Consider the following 21218-nt stretch of genomic DNA (forward strand, 5'->3'; position numbering starts at 1 on the left):
TAACCCGGGGTCCAGTCACTCTCCTGGCAAATAGAGTACTAGGTTTTTTCTGGTGATAAAAGGCAGTCAGAGGATGATGCTGGCCACACTACCTCATTCTAGTGCCAAGATCATGAAAGCAAGAAGATCTCTACCACCCTTGGGGAACATAGAGTGCATTTGGAAGAACTTCATTGAATTTGGTAAACATGACTTTCTAGTCAAAAGTTTTCCGTGTAATCCTATGTAAGCTTTTGAAGTTCTAGCAGATGTTTTAAATTACATAGTAGAACCTCACCATTCCAAACCGTAGTAGTCCGAAATTTCCGTTCATCTGGATGGAGGAAAAAGAAAAACGTAATGGAAATTTCAGTAACTTCTCCAGATTGCGATCATTCTTTGAAAAGTAAAGGAAAACTTCAGAAAATACTCAGAAGTTTAAACTTCTTGTAAGGTTCAAAACAAAATTTTTACAAATGGCTTTAAACAAAATAATAGTAACACTGTTTAATAAGCACTACAGAACATTAAAATAAAAATAAAAAATAATACGCTGTCATCATCATCATCATCATCATCGTCATCATCAATATCAATATCAGTCTTTAAGCTTTCAAGGATATAAACCACTGTTGATTTGTTGCGGCCTTAGAACCCATCTGTCAGTTTCTCCATTGCTTGTCCCTGCTCTCTTTTTCCATTTGGAATACAGTATACATCATTATTAATTTGACAATCTTGATGTGGACATTCAGTTTTCGTTTTCAGTCTAATATGTTTTTGCTACATTTTTTCAAAATGGAGATTACTTTGAGGGAATATAATCATAAAACAATACATTAGTAAATCAAATCAATCTGCTTAATGTATCCAGCTGTTTGCTGACAACATAAAGCCCACTGTAGTCTATTCAGTTGTTGTTTTTCACGAGAAATGAGGGGTATTTCGATCGGTGTTCATTATAGATGCCTGTTGCTAGTAGCCAGAGTTGGGGTGTAGTCAATATATACTGCAGGGCTGTGTCTTCTATAACTGGTACTGATGATTTTAATTTACTTCTTTTGTGGTTTATGGATGGACAGTATAGAAGATTGTGTTCCAGATCTTCATCATGATTATTTACACCACAGACAAGTAGGCTATCAGAAATGTGAAATCGGTTTAAGTACAATTGTGTGACAATGTGACCTGTTCTGGCTCTTGTTAAAAATGTTTGAACATGTCTGGGCAAGTTTTTGTACATTTCCAGGTCATTTGGTTTCTTTTGTACGGACTAAAATTTTTCCTTTGTCAGAAGAGAGCCAATTGTTGATCCATAGGTTTGTAAAATGAGACTTTACTGAAGCAAAAGCACTGGATAGAGATATCACTTGAAGAGGTCTTGGTTGCAAATATGTTGCCTGTTTTGCAATATTATCGACTTTCTCGTTTCCAGGTATACCACAATGACTAGGTATCCATTGAAATGTTATTTCCTTTTGGAGTTTTTTTAGTTTATTGAGTTGTTTCTGAATTGGAATAAGTCTATGTGCATATAGGTTTGGTACATATTTAATTATATTAAATATAGCCCCTTGGAGTCGGTAAGTATGCAGATATGAATATATCTAGGAAACTTGGTATCAAAGGCAGAATACATTAGTAAATATAATAGCTGATAATTCCAGTACAGTATTTTCTGTTTCAAACAGAATTGGAGCCTCAATTAGTTCGAATTGGCAAAGTTCTATTGTATACCGTTATATGTAGGGTTACCATACATCTCCATTTCCTTGGACATGTCTTCATTTTCAGCTGTTAAATTACTTGTTGGGAAGAATTTTCAAAACCAACACAAATGTCCGGAAATTGGACCTGTGGATTTAATTTAAAAAAATGCTTTGCTTTTAAACAACAGAAACTAACATTCTCGACATATCTAGCATTATTTTTTTCTCACGAGTCAGGACCTTAGAATGGCACTCTACACTTCTTGAAGATTTGAAGTACAGACCCCATTTCACTTTTGTTTCCTTTCAGTTCACACATGACCCACATGAGGTTCTGTTTGTTCTGTTACCTCAATTCACCTACATAATTGGTTCACACGAGCTTTCGGGCAAGGATAGCGAGTTCTTTGCCATGCTTGCCAAGCATTTTTCCATTTCTTTAATTCAAATGCAGTGATCTAAGGAGGCAAATCGCCTTGTTGTGGAGTCAGTGAAAGGACTAGCTATAGTAAAGTACAACTGTCATCATTACAGTTGCGTGGCATTTACTTGCTAAAAATTTTAAAGAAAATCGATCAATAAAGAAATCTTAATGGGCTGTTAAATGAAGTTGCCCTCTATTGGAACATGAGTGACTGAAATTTGATTGAACAATAAAGTTTATTGCTGTAATTTTTATGCACATACTATACTAATTTCATAATAATTTATGAATTAGGTATCAAAACATGCCACATATTATACATTGGACTTAATTTTAATTGTTTAAAATTGAACGACTTTGTCTCGTGTGAATTTGTATCTGTAAGATGTTATTTAGGAGTAGGAAGGGTCTGATTGATATAGCGTCCTCATTTTCACATTTAAAGATATAGTAACTATATATATATATATATATATATATATATATGTATATATATATATATATATATATATGTGAAGACGGTATTTTAAAATTTTACTTTGATATTTTGTAGGAGGGACTGATCAAAAGCACAGAAAATCCTACTTCACTGTATTTCGTTCCACAGATTGCTCTTTTAAATGATGCAACTGAATAATCGATGTCCTTGTTATTCATTTGAGACAGTAACTAAGATTACACTGGTTTTGCAGGAGGAGCTGAAAGTCAAAGAACAGAACTTCGCTTTAGAACGGCAACAGCTTTCATCAGCAAGACAACGGGAAGATGTGGAAAGATTATATGAGAAACTCAAAGACAAAGATGAAACTATAGTTCGACTACAGATTGAAGTACAGACACTTCGAGTAAGTTGTAATAAGCTCATATAATAATATTTCTGGAGACTAGGAAAATTATATTGTTAGATCAGGGTTGTTGTTGTATTAAGGGGTTATGAAATTTTGCTCAAATTTATGTTTTAAAAGAGAATATAGTAAAAATAAATATAAAACATTACAACATACTATGAAATACGATTTACTCACTATTTTATTACCATACTTAAAGTACAGTCAATTTTTTTGGTTTTGAGGTTTTCAACAACATACGTGTTCTTATTGCTTCTAGCACAATCAAATGTTCAGGTGGTATACTTAGTTACAAATGGCTTTTACAGAACCCGAAGATTCATTGCTACCCTCACATAAGCCTGCAAGCCGTCCCTGTCCTGAGCAAGAGTAATCCAGTCCCTAGTATCATATCCCATCTCCCTCAAATCCATTTTAATATTATCCTCCCCAAAGGTCTTTTTCCCTCAGGTCTTCCAACAAACACTTTCTGGATTCACTCATATGTGCTACATGCCCTGCCCATCTCAACTGTCGGGATTTAATGTTCCTAATTATGTTAGATAAAGAATACAATGCGTGCAATTCTGCATTGTGTAACTTTCTCCATTTTCCTGTAACTTCATCCCTTTTAGCCCCAAATATTTTCCTAAGCACCTTGTTCTCGAACACCCTTAACCTCTGTTCCTCTCTCAAAGTGAGAGTCCGAATTTCACAACCATATAGAACAACCAGTAATATAACTGTTTTATAAATTCTAATTTCAGTTTTTTTAAAGCAGACTGGATGACAAAAACGTCTTAACTCTCCCATATTTATTGTGCGTTTAATTTTCTCCCTAGTGTCATTTATAATTGTTACTGTTGTTCAAAGAAATTTGAATTTTTGCGTTTGTTCAAAGGATAAATTTCCAATTTTTATATTTCCATTTCGTACTATGTTCTGGTCACGAGACATAATCATATACTTTGTCTGCCAAACCTATTTCTTTGCTTGCTTCAAGTAAAATTCCCGTGTTTTCTCTAATAGTCTCTAGATTTTCTCTTAACATATTTATGTCCTCTGCATAAACAAGCAGCTGATATGACCTGTTCAATTCCAAACCCTCCCTGTTTTCCTGGACTTTCCTAATGGCATATTCTAGAACAATGGTCGTTAGAACTTGCTGAAATGGGTAACAGGTAAGGAGTGTATTGCATTGTGCACCGTTGTGTGGAAGGGAAAGGGACAAAGCATACCCACCAGCAGCCACGGATGCACGCTAGTACCTCTCTTATCCGCGGGTAAGAGATTCTAGCCCGAGGGTGCACTGTGCTGATGACCGCTGTTCTAGATTAAAGTTGAAAAGTAAAGGTGATAGTCATCTCCTTGCTTTAGGCCATAGCAAATTTGAAAAATGTCAGACAGAAACTGGCCTATACGGACTCTGCTGTACATTTCATTAAGACACATTTTAATTAATCCAGGTGGTATACTAGAGACATTAAACTTTCAAGGTAGCAATGTTGTCTTCCACTGGGACAATTTTTAATGCTTATGTTCAGGATTAATTTTACCATTTACGACACTGTCCTCTATTTCCTTGCATTTCTTTATGAATGTTGCGAGCGTTGACTGTGAGCATATTTTTTAGCCACTTCAATCTACTTCAGTCCCCTTCAAAATCACTAAATGCATGTAATTTAGTCTTCAAACTGATCTGTTTTCGTGTTTTCGTGGTGAGGAAGGAAAGGAAAGTCTAGTGGATTTAGCCAGCAATAAATTAAATTAATTATTAGTTAATTATAGAAGTATATGAAACAAAATTGCTTATGAAGTGAATCTAATTGCTATTTCATTATCACAGGATAAAAATGGTGATTTGGAGCATATGTCTGAAGAATTGAAGTTGTCGAACAAAACACTGAAAGCTGAGGCGGAGAAACACAAGCATGCAGCTAGTAAAGTACCAGTGCCTCAGTCAAAGACAACTCCCAGAAAACAGGACTTGGAGCGTCTCAAAGAGGAACTGTTGAAAAAGGAGGGGGAGTTGGCAGAAATACGCAAGGAGCTGCAGACAACTCAGACAGAGGTGACAATTGCGAAGGCTGAAGCAAGTGACTGGGAGTTACAGGTGGGATGTCTAGAGACAAAGATTTCGGAGTTGCAGTCTTCACTTTCTAAAGAGCGAGCACAGACACGAGCACAGAACGTCAGAATTGAAGAGGACAAGAAGAAGATCCAGGACCTCACTAGACAGGTATAATATCCACATACCCATTGCTGTTTTGGTTCTCATTTCATTCAGAAGCACAGATTGGTTGGTCAGATTACAACTGTACTGGTTTTGCTTTTTCCAATCTTTTGTGAGACCTTCAATCCTAACAGTAATTTTTCTTTGTTTTCTTACGTTTAGACTTCGGATTTTTAGGTTCTAAAAATTATATTTTAGGTGCCTAAATTATGCTCATTAAACCTGTGAAATAGAGTAAAAATTAAAAATATGCTGTAAAAATGATATCTAAAATGACCTCTGATCACTCATCACATCTTACTCAAAATTAATAACTATCTCTTATACTTACTATTATTAGTTGAGTATTAAGTGTCTTATAAAATTCTTGTTTAGAAATTGTCTTAAATAATAGTATATTTCCCTAGCTGTGCATAGAGGAGTTTACTAAAATGGAATGAAACTTACGCAATGATGATGAAAAACAAACCGTATTTTATTCCCTAAATTTACATTAAGATTAATTAATTTTAACTGCATATAATTTTCATAGTTGCACTGGCAATACACAACTAGTAACTTTTCCGAATCTTCAAGAGACAACTTTTACACTTTTTTTCTGTTAGCACAAGTTTGTTAGAGGAGCATACATCAGCTTTGGAAATGTTTGTACTAAAATTCACATTTTTCCCCATTTTGTTATTTATCCCTAACAAAACATTTGCTCTCCATTGAGATCGGTAACTCCCAGATTCTTCTATAGAACATTTTCTAGTTTTTCGAGTACTATTTCTCGAACTGAACCAGGTACTCAGTCAAGTTTTTCCACAACAGTGTTCTTGAAAAATTTGAAACGTTTTTTAGATACGATTATTTTGCATTTTGCATTCTGAATGTATGTTTAACTTTAACTGTATTCATGTCAATCAGATTTAAAGAAATTATTTTTTGATTTTTAGGTATGTATAATTCTTTTGCATTAGTCAGAAAATGTGTATATATATGTATATATATATATATATATATATATATATATATATATATATATATATATTATTGTTATTTCAGGATTTTCTACAGTGCTTTAGTTTTCCTCAACCAAACAAACTTGTAAACCATGAAATATTGTTCATTAAAATAAAAAATGAATATTGAAGACAAATTAAAGTTCGATTTTTCATTCAGTCCTCCTGTAAATAAGACTGTCCAAACTATACGATGACTAGTACCAGTGTAGTTAGTGTAGTTGTTATATTTGATGCTCCAAAACAATTTGAAAATGTGTTTCTCTGATTTTTTCGATCAATATACAGAGTGATTCACGAGGAAAGGTAAAAAATGTAGGATGTGAATTCTGAAGTCATTCTGAGTCAAAAAGTTCATATGAATATGGGTCCGTTTTCAAATGGTTCAAATGGCTCTTTTATTTCACAAAAACTTCTGAGATTCCATTGTACAAACTCGCATTTAGAAACAGATAAAAAAGTTGGTATAGCGCTGGCCTTCTATGCCCAAGGTTGCGGGTTCGATCCCGGGCCAGGTCGATGGCATTTAAGTGTGCTTAAATGCGACAGGCTCATGTCAGTAGATTTACTGGCATGTAAAAGAACTCCTGCGGGACAAAATTCCGGCACATCTGGCTACGCTGATATAACCTCTGCAGTTGCGAGCGTCGTTAAATAAAACATAATGAAACGAACGAAACAGATAACGTACAAATTAAAGTTTATATTCACATATGCATACATACCTAAGATTCTAGACATCGGGGTCGATGTTTTCTCAAATTTTCAAAAGTACTTCCTCCTGCTTCGACGCACTGTTGCGCTTGGGCGTGAATCGCGCTCGTCACTTGGAAGAGTTGCTTGTGGCTCTTCTTTATGTGGCATGCAGCATCCAAAATATGGTTGGTTAGCGCCTCTCGTTTCCACCTTCCTTTGCTATACCAAGTCTTTCGTCCAACCCCATAAATACTCTTCGATATGGTACCCTTCTGTTCGGAAAGCGTCATTCCTATTCAGCGACGGCATGCAAGGAACTTCCATCGCACAAACCATAAACATACACAATATCAGCGTATTCTGTAGTCGAAAATTTATAAGGCATCACAACTTAACACTTCCGATAACTGTACCTATATAACTACTACTGTACTGTAGGTAGCTGACTGAACTGCTGTGAACTAAGTGACAGTGTATTTTCGTTATGTGCTGGTTCTGTGTCAAGGGCAGGCAATTGGACATTTGTAATGCCCCACAACCCAGTTTGTGAGATGAACTTCTCTTATCTACATCGGTCACAATGCAGATTCCAATGTTACGTCATTCATTGTGATCGGTGACCTTGTCTCATGTCAGCAGCATATGGTAATATCTAATTGACATTGGGGGCGAGACGTTTTACCTAAAAATGCATCTAGCTCCGCCATCGTTCGAAAATGAACCTATGTTCATATGAACTTTTTCATTCAGAATGGCCTTAGATATCGTATCCAACATTTTTTACCTTTCCACGTGAATCACCCTGTATAAAGTGGTGAACTGAGAAACTAAACAATAAAAAACCTTTATTTTTAGGTGAAAGAAATGGAACGCATACTAAAACGCAACCATCCAAATTCTATCTCCGCATTGATCTTGACAGCTAATAGTGAGGGGACAGACCCAACTTCGGCCCCAACTCCTCGTGTTAAGTATCTCGAGAACAGAGCACAACAATTGGAGCAGGAGCTAGCCAAGAGTGAGGCAGATGCTCAGACCAGCATCAAGGAGATCCAGGACAAGTTTCAGTCTATGAAGGTATTTATCATGCAACAATAATGGACATAGTTCTATAAACGTCAATACAAAAAATATACAGAATCATAACATGAGTCCAATTCCAAATTTTGGTAGAATACAGACATACAGTAAATTCCAGGTATAGTGAACCTCTGCGGACTAACATATTTCATTCAATATATCCGGGATTCACTAAAACTGAAGTATTTGTTTTTATATTACTGACGTTGTTATACATAGAGTATTAATGTTTCTGGCAATAAATGAAAAATAAATAAGTAAGCCAAAAGCCTTGATACTTTTCGTCTATACATGAAGAAATATTATATCTGTGGATTTAGATTTGTACAGACTTATCTCCAAGTAAATCTTTGCGTCTATGTGACCCTTAAGAGTAAGTTGTATAACACTGTTGCACAATTTCTGGGGTGGCTTTATTTTTACTAAGGGCCAACAGTACTGCTCTTCTGACACTAAAGATACCAGTTGATAGATTAGTTACTAATGTTTTCTTCAAGGACTTCACTTGCACTGTGCACATTATTGCCACTACTTCCACTCGAAAGACTGCAGCGAATTTTCCTAGAGATATAATTAGGCATAGTTATAAATCAATAGATAAAACCCCGACGTCTCTCCAATTTTTGTGTGCTTTCGTGTATGAAAGTAGAATATAATTTTACTCCATCTAAATTATAGGTAAAATATGAGGAGCATACATCAGATCTAGAACTCCAGTTAGCAACTGCAAAGCATCAAGCGCACATGTGGAGACAAGCTGCAGAGAAGAATGAAGCTAAGATGATGGAGGAGAAGCGACTGGAGGAACAGCCTGTTCGAGAGATGAAGCAAAGTAAAAAGATGGCTGCTCCTCCCCCTATGGTAATCGCTGTGGGGCCACCATCTGCCAATGCATTGGCTGTCAGGGAAGATGCTCACCTCCTGGCAACAATACGAGGCCTGAAACTGGAGCTGGCGAGCAAGGACAAGGAACTGATGAAGCTCCGCAAAGACCTGGACGAATCTAACAAGACTAATCGCAGGCTTCAGAGAGAGAGGGAGCGCCAACTTGGAATTGTTGCAACCCCTTCCAGAGCACCAGCTGTGCGAGGTAAGAGGGTTCATTCTTATAAGTGTGGTATAAGGTAGTGTGTGTAGACATCGACTCTCAAGAACAAGTGCAGTTTGACGTGTTTTGAGGTTATGTATGTTACTAGTTTAGGTTATTCTTTGCTGAGTATTGTTTTACTTATAAAGATTTTAGCTTAATTTGCCAAAATGCTTGAAATTTATATTTTCTTCAGTTTGTTCATTTGTATATACATGTTTGAACATCTTAGTTTCCATGAATGGAAATTTTGTGTGGCTCTTTTATGAATTTTAATCTGCCCAGCAATAGATGCTGCTCTTGTTCTCGACATTATAGGTACTAACAAGAAGGTCTGCATTCTCATTGACTCAAAAATCATCTACGAAGTTCACTGCATTATAAACTAACAACTGCCGGTACTTGAGGACAAAATATATTTCATTGAGCAATATTTCTCCTGATAAATGAAAATCTTGACATCACAATACAGTGCATACCAAGAATATTATAATATATCTGATAATCTGCATACATTAAGCTTCAAAATACTGTATTTCTACATCACAGAAATTTGAAACATAGCTTTTACATTTATTCATTCATAGTTTTCTGCCCAAAGGGAGGTCTTTCACTGCAAACCCAGCATTCTCCAATATTTCCTATTTTCCACCTTCCTCTTAGTCTCCACATAAATGATCCATATGTATCTTACAACTTTGCATTAACGTAGTATGTAATAAAGTTCTCAATATGTGGATAAAATCATAGCAGAATTCTACTCCTGGTAGAACATTATTATGTAAATGCTAAAAAAAAATACCTTTATCTTGTGAATACTTTAGCTTAGCTGGGTCATAATGATACATTATAATAGAGCACCCTAAGATACGCACTTTGATAATATAAACTACCCATGAACAGAGTTGTCAACATAACGGAATGAATTAAATTCTAGAATTTGGAAAAGAATCTGTAGAGTACATTAGCTTCCTATGTCTTTTGTGTTAATGTCGAATAGATATTTGATGGTGCTATCTGAAGATCATGCACTGTTCGTTATCACACTTGTAGAATATACAAGTTACTGGCAAATGTTCATTTAGATTACTTTGAAGCAAGTTACAATGCTTACAACCAAATGGCTTCGTCCACAATGGTGTGTCAATGAGCATAATCTTAATTGGAAAATATTTGTTTTTATATTTATAAAGACGTATGCAAGAGTGTGTGTCTTTCATGCAAAGAGGGAGGGGAGACTGTGGTGCTTGATAGCCTACATTTTTAAGCAAATACTGCCGGATCTTGTGACAGAAGCACCATCAACGAGCATCTGTAAAATTGTCCATGACATGAGCACTTTCAACGTCAGTGTATGAGAACTTTCTTAACATTAACAGTATCACAGAATGCTTCACCTAAAAGTTAGATATCTTATGAACCCTTCAATAGGCATTTTTGGTCATAGGTTCTCTATCTCAAAATAATCATCTTAGAGTCCTCTGTCAAAACAAAATACCAAAATATAATATTGGATATACGTAAGCTTATAAAAACAGGGAAGAAAATAGCATTACAGTGAGTACCATCTCATGTGAACCTCGTAGGGAACAAATAGTAGATGAACTTGCGAAGAAAGGGACAATCTTACAACAAAAACGTATCAAACTATCACTCCACTGTCTCGTCGCTTATGCAAAGAAAATTTGAAGATAATATAGAACAAAAGCAGAAAACCATATAAAAAATAAACCATGGGAACATATAAGACCTGGAACAAGTACAAGCAGCAAAAAAAGTTGCAGTAACATTATTCAGATTCAGTACCATGATTGTTTGGCGGGACATCAGCACAATATTAACATCAAGGATTCACCAGCACATACCATCTGTAAAGACCTAACCTATTTCAATGCATTGTAATAGAATGACGTAAAATGAAAAATCCAATAATATAATAATAAAAAAGAAAAACTCCTCTATCATCTGTATCATTTTGGCCTCATTGAGCTGAGACACACAAAAGATCTGAAGCTCAATAAAGCAAAATGTTCAGATTTAGAACAAGAGCAACAATGAAACACGTAGTAATAAAATCCTGTCTTCATAGATTTCACGTAAAAGACAATCCTACAAAATCTTTCTGCCTCATACTTCCAGACACTTATTAATATTAGAATGTTCAATACAAAATCACTTCAGAATAAAAAGCTAAAGAAACAGATGAACTTCACTGAAGAAAGTAAAATCTTAATCACCCTAAAATTCTGGACAAAAGCAGCAGAAATATTAGGAGACGTGAAATTGTATCCATGCCTAGTAAACGTGTAGCAAGAAACAAACAAGGAACACTCAATCCTGATTTTTTAAAATTGGTCTGTTATCTCAGTCACTTAGTTTGACATTAATTGCGAAAATAAATTCTATAACATGACCAATTTTTTTGTGATGCATTTAAAAAATATTTTTGAAACGATAGCTCACTTTTAAGATATACAATTAAAGGTATTCTATTAAAAAATCTTTCATCCTTATTTAGAAAGACGATAAATACAGAGAAGAGAAGTTGAAGCAGTATGACTGAGTAGGCCATAAGGGTGCTTTATTTCAGAAACGAACTTACATCTAGTTAGAAATTAGATGCTTATCTAGTTAGGAAATTTCAGTTGCTAACATACCAACTTTATTACTAAAGATTAAGGATCCTTATTGTACATTCTAAAAGTAATGGTGGGACTCGTTCATTCTTAGGAATGGAAAAATGTCTGAAGCTCCTAGGAGCAGCAAACATTTATAGAAGTCAGGGTGAAAGAAGTTGGACATTAAGGTAATTATTGTCCTCAATTAACTGAGCGTTTTGTGCCTTGCATGAATATTTATCAGTTTCGTTTGTTTATTTCTTTATTTTTTTATTTTGCTGTATTTATTTTGTCATTCAAACAATATCCTATAATGTAAACTTAGTGTATTTTGTAAATTAGGAATGTGGAATGCTTTAACCTCAATTGTGATTTAAATTTCAGCCTCTTTGTATATATGGTAGTTAGAGATATCTGGAGTAGGCTAATCCATTTGTAAGTGTTGTTGCAAATCTTACGATTATTTGCATTATTTAATTACGCTTATATTTTCAGAATGATTATATGTAATGACATCCACTGCTTAAAAATAATTTGGCACTAACAGAGAATATTTAATGACAGATGTATCAGTAATTATTGTGGGTTTTGAAAAAGTCACAACTGTAGAAATATTAGCTATATGATTCAGCAACTTGAGGAAGATAAACTTGACTAAGCAAATTGTTATTTTCGGGATCAAGTACAATACCGGTACTCCATGTAGAACAAGTTCTGAATAGTTTTTTCCATATTCAGTCTATAGGTGCTATAGGCACTGTCAAGTCTAAACTACATTGTGAACAATTAAATAATTACTCATTGTTCTTATTACCTATTGTTAATTTTTATTTTTGCATTTATATGTTACCTTAGATGGAGATGCTAAACCAGTGACATAAGGAGAATCATAGTGTATTTTTATAGTGTCACATTGTTATAAGTCCAATTACGGGCTCAAGATAAATGTCAGAGGGAGTATAAAAATCACGAATTGTACAAAATTTAAAATAGAATTATTTTTAACTGTGGTAAAATTCATAAAAACATATAAAATTTTAATTGACAAGGAAACTGTTAATGGGCTTGTGTCAAAACCTTCCCTCAAACTGACCACTTAAATCTCCACAGTAGGAAGATAGATATACAATTTTATTTTGTGTAAATAATAATAAATGAATCAGGTAACAGCATAATTATTTTAGCAGTACACAATCATTATTACTACTGCAAGGTAGATTAAATGTGGTAGTATCTTGTGTGTCATAACTCAGCAAGTTAAATTTAAAAAAATCAATCACTATTTAAAGACTGTTCTATTTGATACTCTGTGCACTATCATGAAGCTTTGATCAAACTCTTTGAATCACTCTGTATAGGGAAGTACATCTCTAAGATTTTCAGTTTAATCCAGTTGTCTATAAAAATTATAATCTGTTTTGTGTCTTACATTTAGCTTGAATACAATGGTTTGTGAGAGGAACTTCATGACTTTCAAATTTGTGTAACTCTCCACAAATTTACAATTAAGTACATTTATTATTAAATAATTGGAAGAACATTAAGCGTCATTTTGTTTGCCAAAAACTTCTTTGTCCTTTGAAAATTATTTCGCTCGTGCAGTCTTGCTTTAGGGCTGCTTCAAAGCAAGAATGTTCCAATGAATTTAAAATTTTTAGTTAATTAGAAGGTAAAAACGTAATACAGCGAACGCTAAGCTCCTCCCACGACCCCTTTCCACTTTTCCCCTACAAGCTCACCACACACTCTATGTGATAGGCTAGTGTTGTGTCGAATGCACATTTCGTGTGGGTGGGGATAACTTCCCCTACTGGCGTTCGCCGTATTATGTTTTCGCCAATTGGAAACAGACTATTGATACCTGAAAGTTACTTCCAACTAAGAAATTGCATTGATTATTACCAGAAGACATTGTGAAGTTAGTAATAAGAATAAAAAGTAAGACTCTAAGAGTGTGCTCAAAAGAGTTGAGTGTAATATAAATTAAATTTTTTTTTGAAAGCAAGGAATTTTGTAAATAAAATGACACATGTAGTAGTAATACATGTACTTAATTGTAAAATCCCACAAAATTACATTAATTTTTAAATAATCATTTTTCTTTGTCATGACCTTTTCAGGCACTGGACAGTATTTCCCAGTAAAATGATTGTATGCATTTTTCTTAACCCTTTTGTAGGTATTTGTAAATCTAATTACGAATATTTAAATATGCACTTGTAAACGTAAAATTCGATTCAGTGGTAGCATTTTTGTAACATTTTTATTTCCTTATCTGCCGATTTTTCAATTTCATTTATTAAGTATTGCACTTCTAGCACTTGTAAGTTGTAACCTACCATTTTGTATCAAAACCTACTTAATTTATATTAACTATTTATATATTTACATTGTATGTACATAAAACCTACCTAGAAAGTCCTAAGATGAAAATTTTTGCAACAATATTGCGCAGCATATTCATCAGATGTTGCAAAATGATTTTTATTAACTTACGTTTCATTTTCAGTTAATGTGTTTGGTGACTCTCAAGTATAGAGTATTTTGTGAATGAAGTTTCTGTGCATTGTGATTAGTATTATGAAGTAACAGAGAGTGGCTGTTGCTGCTGTAATATTTATTGGTGTCCAGGTTGAGGATTTCTAAGCACAAAAACCTACTTTAGGCAAAATAATATTGAAAATAAGCAAAAATAGGAACAAAATATTGAATGTAGGCAAACATAGGGAACTCCAATTTCATATGTACCATAAAGACAAGATACTATCATTGCAATAAGCACTTGAAGAAAATTAATTCAAATCTTAGGAAAAATTAAGAAATAGAAGCAGTTTACTGATATTTAAAATATGTCCTCATCTGACTCAAACATAGCTACTCTAAATTTTATTCATTGACTAACTGTTTTGTCACTGCAATAGTCACATTATCTCACTTTGTTTTCCAAACCACTCTTTCCTAGCTGGCATGTCGATGCATTGCTTTCTTTGCGATACCGTAGCTACTATGAAAAATAAATAGGGATAAGCAAAAAATGGGCAAAAATCATGTCTGGGGAACATGCCGGTCACTCTAGTCTAGCAGTTTCGCCATCACGAAGGAAGTCATTAACGAGACGTGCATGATGGGGGTAAAATGTCGATGATAATCGAATTTAATTAATGGTATTCAATAGTGAACAATTAGTAGAAATAATGATAGTTGAAGGCAATGATAATTGGATTTCTATTGTATCAGAAACACTTGTTTTGATTAGAAGTTGGTACAAGAATAGAGGATTATCCTTTCGTTTATTAGTTCTACTCATCTGAGTGCCCTTTCCCAAAATTTAAAAAACAGATACCGCTCCTGAATAGTGATATTATTTATGTTTTGTAGGTATTAAGTTCCTTTTTGTATGGAAGAGGATTTAAATATAGACTCCCAATCTCTTTAAACTTAAATAAACAAATATTTATGTGGAAATATGTGCAAGATAAATGTACTGTTAGTGGTGATGCATGAATTGTTCTTATTATCAACATGATGGAGGTGGAAGGAGATTAAATACAGAATATCCATCTGATTGTTTTGCAGGCGCAACAAAAGAGGAACAGTCGAGTGAAACTGAAGAAAGGCAAAACAACAGAGTGTACGATTCAGTGCGGCCTGAGCCTGAGCAGAAAGAAGGCATCTCAAGGCTGGAACAAGAGAATGGCATGCTGAGACAAGAAATGCTACGCCTTGAGGAGGATTACCGTGGTCTCCAGACAAAACGCCTGCAAGACGTGAGTTTTGTAAACAGATCTCACTTTCTGACTGAACAATAGCAGTCAATGTAAAGTCCAATGATATAATGATATATACATCTAGATTACACAACTTTTAACACTATATCGCTTCAGAATATAAATATATGCTTTCACGTGTTAATTAACTAGGTTACCTTGTTGACTAGTTTCAGTCGGTGAACTATCATCAGAATTGGGTGGTCTTCACGCCTTCTGGTTGCGTTTTCTGTGAGGGTGTGTTTGTGTAGTGTAATGTGGAGTCGAAAAGTGTGTGTGTTCTGAAATTGAGTTATATGTTGAGGATTTGATGCAGGTGTGTTTTTGTGTGCCTATATATTTCGTATTGTTCTAGTGTGTTTAGTTTCTGGTTTTTTGGTTGAAGATGTAGAATTTCCATGTCTGTGTTTATGTTGCTGAAGGTGTGGTTGGCGTTTGTGACGTGTTTTGCGTATGTGGAAGTGTTTTGTGATTTGGTTATGGCTGTGATGTGTTCTTTGTAACGTGTTTGAAACACAATCCCATCACATCCAGCACAACACAGATAAGCTGCATTCCAAGCAATGAGTCAACAAGACTACAAAGAAGAGTTAAACATAATCAAATATAAAGCACAAGAAAACGGATACAACCCTAACATAATAGACAACATAATAAGAAAGACAAAACAAAATTACAAAAAACATAGGAATACAACACAAACACAAGAACACAAAAAGTACAGCATATTAACATAAAAAACAAAAACACACACAAGATTGCAACCTCATTCAAGAAATTAAATTACAACATCACATACAGAACACAAAACACTGTACAAAAGCATCTCAACATACAAACAACACAAACAAACAAATACAACCACACAGGTGTATACAAACTCAAATGCAATACCTGCAACAACTTCTACATAGGACAGACAGGCAGACCATTTCAAATTAGGAATATTAAATCCAGACAGTTGAGATGGACAGGGCATGTAGCACATATGGGAAAATCCAGAAATGCATATGGAGTGTTAGTTGGGAGGCCAGAGGAAAAAGACCTTTGGGAAGGCCGAAACATAGATGGGAGGATAATATTAAAATGGATTTGAGGGAGGTGGGATATGATGGTAGAGGCTAGATTAATCTTGCTCAGGATAGGGACTGATGGCGGGCTTACGTGAGGGTGGCAATGAACCTCCGGGTTCTCTAAAAACCACAAGTAAGTAATGACTTTCATCCATTAACATGTAAACACATTTAACTATTTAGACTATTATTTGTGTATATGGGACAAAAACGATCATTAAAATCCCAAAATCTATTAAAGTGACTGGTGTAATAAATCAAATTTTTAAACCATCGAAGTGCAGAAGCACAAAATTATTGTTCACCCAGTTTAAAAACACATGGTGGTTGTATGGTGCAGAAGTGAACTCCTTCCACACTGAAGTAAGTGATGTTCGCTGTTTAGAGAAAGTATTTCAGTTGTCAACAGCTCTCAAACCAGGTCATTGACATGTCCTCCAGTGGGGGGGGGGGGGTTGTGTAGGTAAGAGCATACTGCTGTAATAAGCGGGAGTTCATGCTACTAACATAACAGTTGTTATTAGTGCATACACTCTCCTCACTTCAGTGCAGAGTGATTTTCCATGTATCTTGCCATAGGGAAATTGCCACACAGCATATAATGAAGTTTCCACCTACATGAAATAAAAATGTCGAGAAATTACATCATTGTCATATACATCAATTTATCATAGGTTTCTGCAGCAGTTTCCAACAGTTTGCAGCTAACATGAGCATGTGCACATCGACTTTACGAGTAATAAACCTCAAATCTTCTCTTTGTCTTTAAGTGCGATTAGTGATTGTATACACTGGTACATTAAGTGACCACATAATATTGTTTGTAAATGTTGTTGTTGTTTTCTAATGCCAGGCGTTTGACAATAAAGTCATTTGACCTCTTGCACTCCAGTATTTTTCAAAGATATTATCATGACCAGCCACTGAAGCACAGATTTTGAGGTGTTCCGAATCCATTTCTTGGTTTGAGTTGCACAATGGGCAGTTAGGGGACTGATATATTCCAATTCTATGCAGGTGTTTGGCCAAACAATCATGGCCTGTTGCCAATCTAAATGCAGCTACAGACGATTTTCGTGGTAAATCGGGAATTAACTGTGGATTTTGATGCAGAGAGTTCCATTTTCTCCCTTGGGATTGAGTTATCAAATTTTGTTTGTTGCAGTCTAAGTATGTAGATTTAATAAATCTCTTCACAGAGTAATACGTAGATTTAGTAACAGGTCTATAAGTAGCAGTGCTGCCCTTCTTTGCTAAAGCATCCGCATTCTCATTTCCCAGGATTCCACAATGGGATGGTATCCATTGAAATACAATTCTTTTATTGAGTGATATTAATTGAGAGAGCATTTTAGTTATTTCTACTGTTTGAGATGAAGGTGTGTCTAGAGACGATTGATAGAATAGCTGCTTTGGAGTCTGACAATATAACTGCATTCCTAAATTTATTGATGTGGCATAGAAGATTCCTGAGACTTTCACTTATTGCAATGATTTCACCATCAAAACTTGTTGTTCCATATCCAAGAGATCTACTCTCTTTCCAACTAAAGATTGAAGTAAACGTAAACAAAATCCAAATGTATTACTCTGCAATCGCAAGCTAGCTGCCAAAGCAGCACTCAGGGCAGCCACCATCTGATATATTGCAGACGACATTACAACACATTCATTAAACTAACCCGTAAATGCTCACAGAGGGTTAATAACAAGACTTACATGATTAATAAAGTTAAAATGTCATTAATATAATAATTAGATTCTACTTACGTCAGTGTGTGAACTTGTATACCATTAATCGGAACTCGATAGCGGCTCTATCCCCTCCATATCCGAATCTTCAGGTTCATCTGAACTGTCTTCTCTGTTGATAACCAGTGGCAGAAACACCAGTGAACTCGGATATTAATTTCACAATTTCGGCAATAGCAAGAGTAGGATATTTATTGCATAAAGAATTGAAAACGTTTAAAATCATGGTTTTTTCTCCACTGTTTAAGGGTTTTCCTTTTCCTTTCTTGTGCTTAATAACACGAGATGGAGAGGGCTGATCAGCTTCAGCCATTTCACTTAGCACTCGACAAAATGTTTGAATAAAATTAATAAAACCTGTATTATTTAATGATTTGGTATTAATATTACCAATGAAACCACAACACTGTAACACACGCTTCGTGTACTGACTGCTTAACAATAGGCTACTACAATACAATACGTCATTGTCGTCTGCCACGAACAAACTATTGCGAGCGACTCTCTCTAACTGGGACATTGACCTCGACATCAGATGGTGCGAGAAAGACGAAGTCTGGGATTCACAAAGGCATCTTTCACGTGATCAAGGCATGCATCTCTCACATGATCGTTCTGGAACGCACACTCGCTAGAGGCAGAGGGGGAGACGAATTTTGTGCTGACAGACATGGTGATTCAATAACACAGGGATATCGAAGAATTTTCATTAGTTTGATATATATGCGTGTTGATATCGAAGAGTTTATTTATCTACTGGGAATAGTGGATTTTCTTTTTTTTTTCTTTAGATTCATGATTAAATGTTATTCTTCGAGGAGCGGAGAATTTCTTCAATTCACTTCTACAGAAATTTCTTTGATGTTGGCAACACTGAATCTCGCATTGTGTTATACCAGCTGTGTTGATGTGCTCTGTGAATCTGCAGGTCACCTTGGGAGGGATTTCATGCCTGTTACGCATGCGCGTTGCCATAATATACGTTAAAATGATTTATCATGCAATGTCTGAAACTACTAATATAAACATATTGTAAGAAAGTGTTCTTATAAGCAAGTTTAATTCACTCGTATTCTATGTATATTATACATTTTATTATTTTAGAAGGAGCTATTTTAATGTGAGAAAGAAGATGACAAGCATGAGCTTGAAGGCGTTGTGCGTCCAATAGCCAATCAGAAACCATTAGGCCACGTGCATTTATTTACATTTACTTCAATCTTTAGCTGGAAAGAGAGTATAAAGTGAGAAGAGACAGCACGTAACACCTGCACCGGCACCTTGTTCTCTGGAGATCAAGGATCTGTTGGTGTATAAATGAAGCCAGTTTTGTGGAGGGTACCTACTGTAATATTAATTGTCTCTAAAGACAATTGTTTCAGTATTTCAGTGTTTACTTCTGATTTCAGTATTTCTTCTGTTAAATTTAGATTATATTCTATATTTAATAGAGTTAAGGGGTTTGGTTTAATTTGTAAGTTTTCTTTTAAATTCGGCATATTGATTTTCTGTTTTAATTCTTGAACAATGGATATGAAACTTTTTTGAGTTTTCAATCTACAGAGAGGCCTGTATGAATGCCAATTGTTTCCTGGTAATCTGATAAGTTTTTCATATTGAATCAGTGCTTTTTCTTCTATTGTCATTTTGATGCTGTTAATATTAGTGAGGAATCTCATAGAATCTATTGGCGTTGTTTTGATTCCACCAGTAATGAGTCTGAGAGCTTGGTTTTGAACATATTCTATGTCGTTTATGAAAGGTGAAGTAATTAAAATTTCTCCGCAGTATGTCAGTACTGGCTGTATAAACATTTTGTATGTAGTGTTCAAAGTATTCTTAGAGCATCCCCATTTCTTTCCTGCTAGTCTTTTTAGAAGGGAGAATCTTTTACGAGCTTTTTCAGAAATGTATTTCAAATGGTTGCTCCATGTTAACTTACTATCGAAAATAACTCCAAGATATTTGGATTCATAAGTCCTAAGAAGGTGTTGGCCATTGTATTGGATATTGAATTCTCTTTCTTTTTTACCGAGTGAAAATATTTGGTAGTTACTTTTGCTTAAATTGAGTGTCATCAAATTTGATGTATTCCATTCATGTAGTTGATTTAGAGCTTTAAGAGCAGAATTTTGAATTTTATCTCTATGTCTGTAAGATCCGGACGTCCACAAAACTATATCATCTGCAAATAGTGTTGTTTTCATATTTGATTCCTCTAATAGGGAGGGTAAGTCATTTATATAAATATTGAATAAAGTTGTGCTGAGGACAGCGCCCTGAGGTAGACCTCGATATGTTTGTCTGTAACTAGAAAGTGAGATATTGAATTTAGTGGCAATGAATCTTTGACTAAGGAATTCTGATATCCATCTGAACATATTGCTGGAGATACCTAATTTCTGGAGTTTTAGTAATAATTTATTTCTCCAAACAGAGTCATATGCTAACTGAAAGTCAATAAATATTGCCAAGGTATCTTCTTTCTTGTTAAAACTGTCTTTTATTTCTTGGCCGAGGCGTATGACTTGTTCATTGGTAGAGTGTAGTTGTCGAAAACCAGCTTGTCTTGGTGATAAAAGATTTTGGGATTCTAAATACCAAGTTAATCTGTTGGAGATCATGGACTCCATGGTTTTTGCTGTCATGCTTAATAGTGCTATTGGTCGATAACTATTAACATCATGGGCAGGTTTCTCTTTGTTTGTAAATGTAAAATAGTGCTCACGATTTAATAGTGTTCATTGTTGCTTGGCGTAAGGTACAATATCATTCCCAGATTCAAACTTACTAACTCCTTAATTACTTATGTTATAGTTGAACGTGCTGCAAGAACAGCATGAGGCTGAATTGGACCGTCTCATCTCAGATCATGCTGCTAGGCATTCCAGTTCTCGCATTGCTGATCTCCAGAGCCAACTATGCACACAACAAATCATTATTGGTCATCTCAAAGAACAGCTGAAGAA

The 21218-nt window shown here is 35.0% G+C and overlaps 1 protein-coding gene across 1 annotated transcript in view; it reads left to right on the forward strand.

The window, feature by feature from the left end:
* Nucleotides 1–21218, forward strand: part of LOC138712108 (centrosomal protein of 162 kDa) — a 130937-nt gene that overhangs the window by 86816 nt on the left and 22903 nt on the right. Inside the window, exons 7-12 of the mRNA XM_069843521.1 lie at nucleotides 2805–2957; nucleotides 4786–5178; nucleotides 7728–7949; nucleotides 8631–9042; nucleotides 15234–15424; nucleotides 21067–21218. Of these exons, the coding sequence (XP_069699622.1) occupies nucleotides 2805–2957; nucleotides 4786–5178; nucleotides 7728–7949; nucleotides 8631–9042; nucleotides 15234–15424; nucleotides 21067–21218 (1523 nt within the window). The remainder of the gene's footprint in view (nucleotides 1–2804; nucleotides 2958–4785; nucleotides 5179–7727; nucleotides 7950–8630; nucleotides 9043–15233; nucleotides 15425–21066) is intronic.

The sequence above is a fragment of the Periplaneta americana genome, chromosome 13, assembly GCF_040183065.1.
Source record: "Periplaneta americana isolate PAMFEO1 chromosome 13, P.americana_PAMFEO1_priV1, whole genome shotgun sequence".
NCBI classification, from domain to species: Eukaryota; Metazoa; Arthropoda; class Insecta; order Blattodea; family Blattidae; genus Periplaneta; species Periplaneta americana.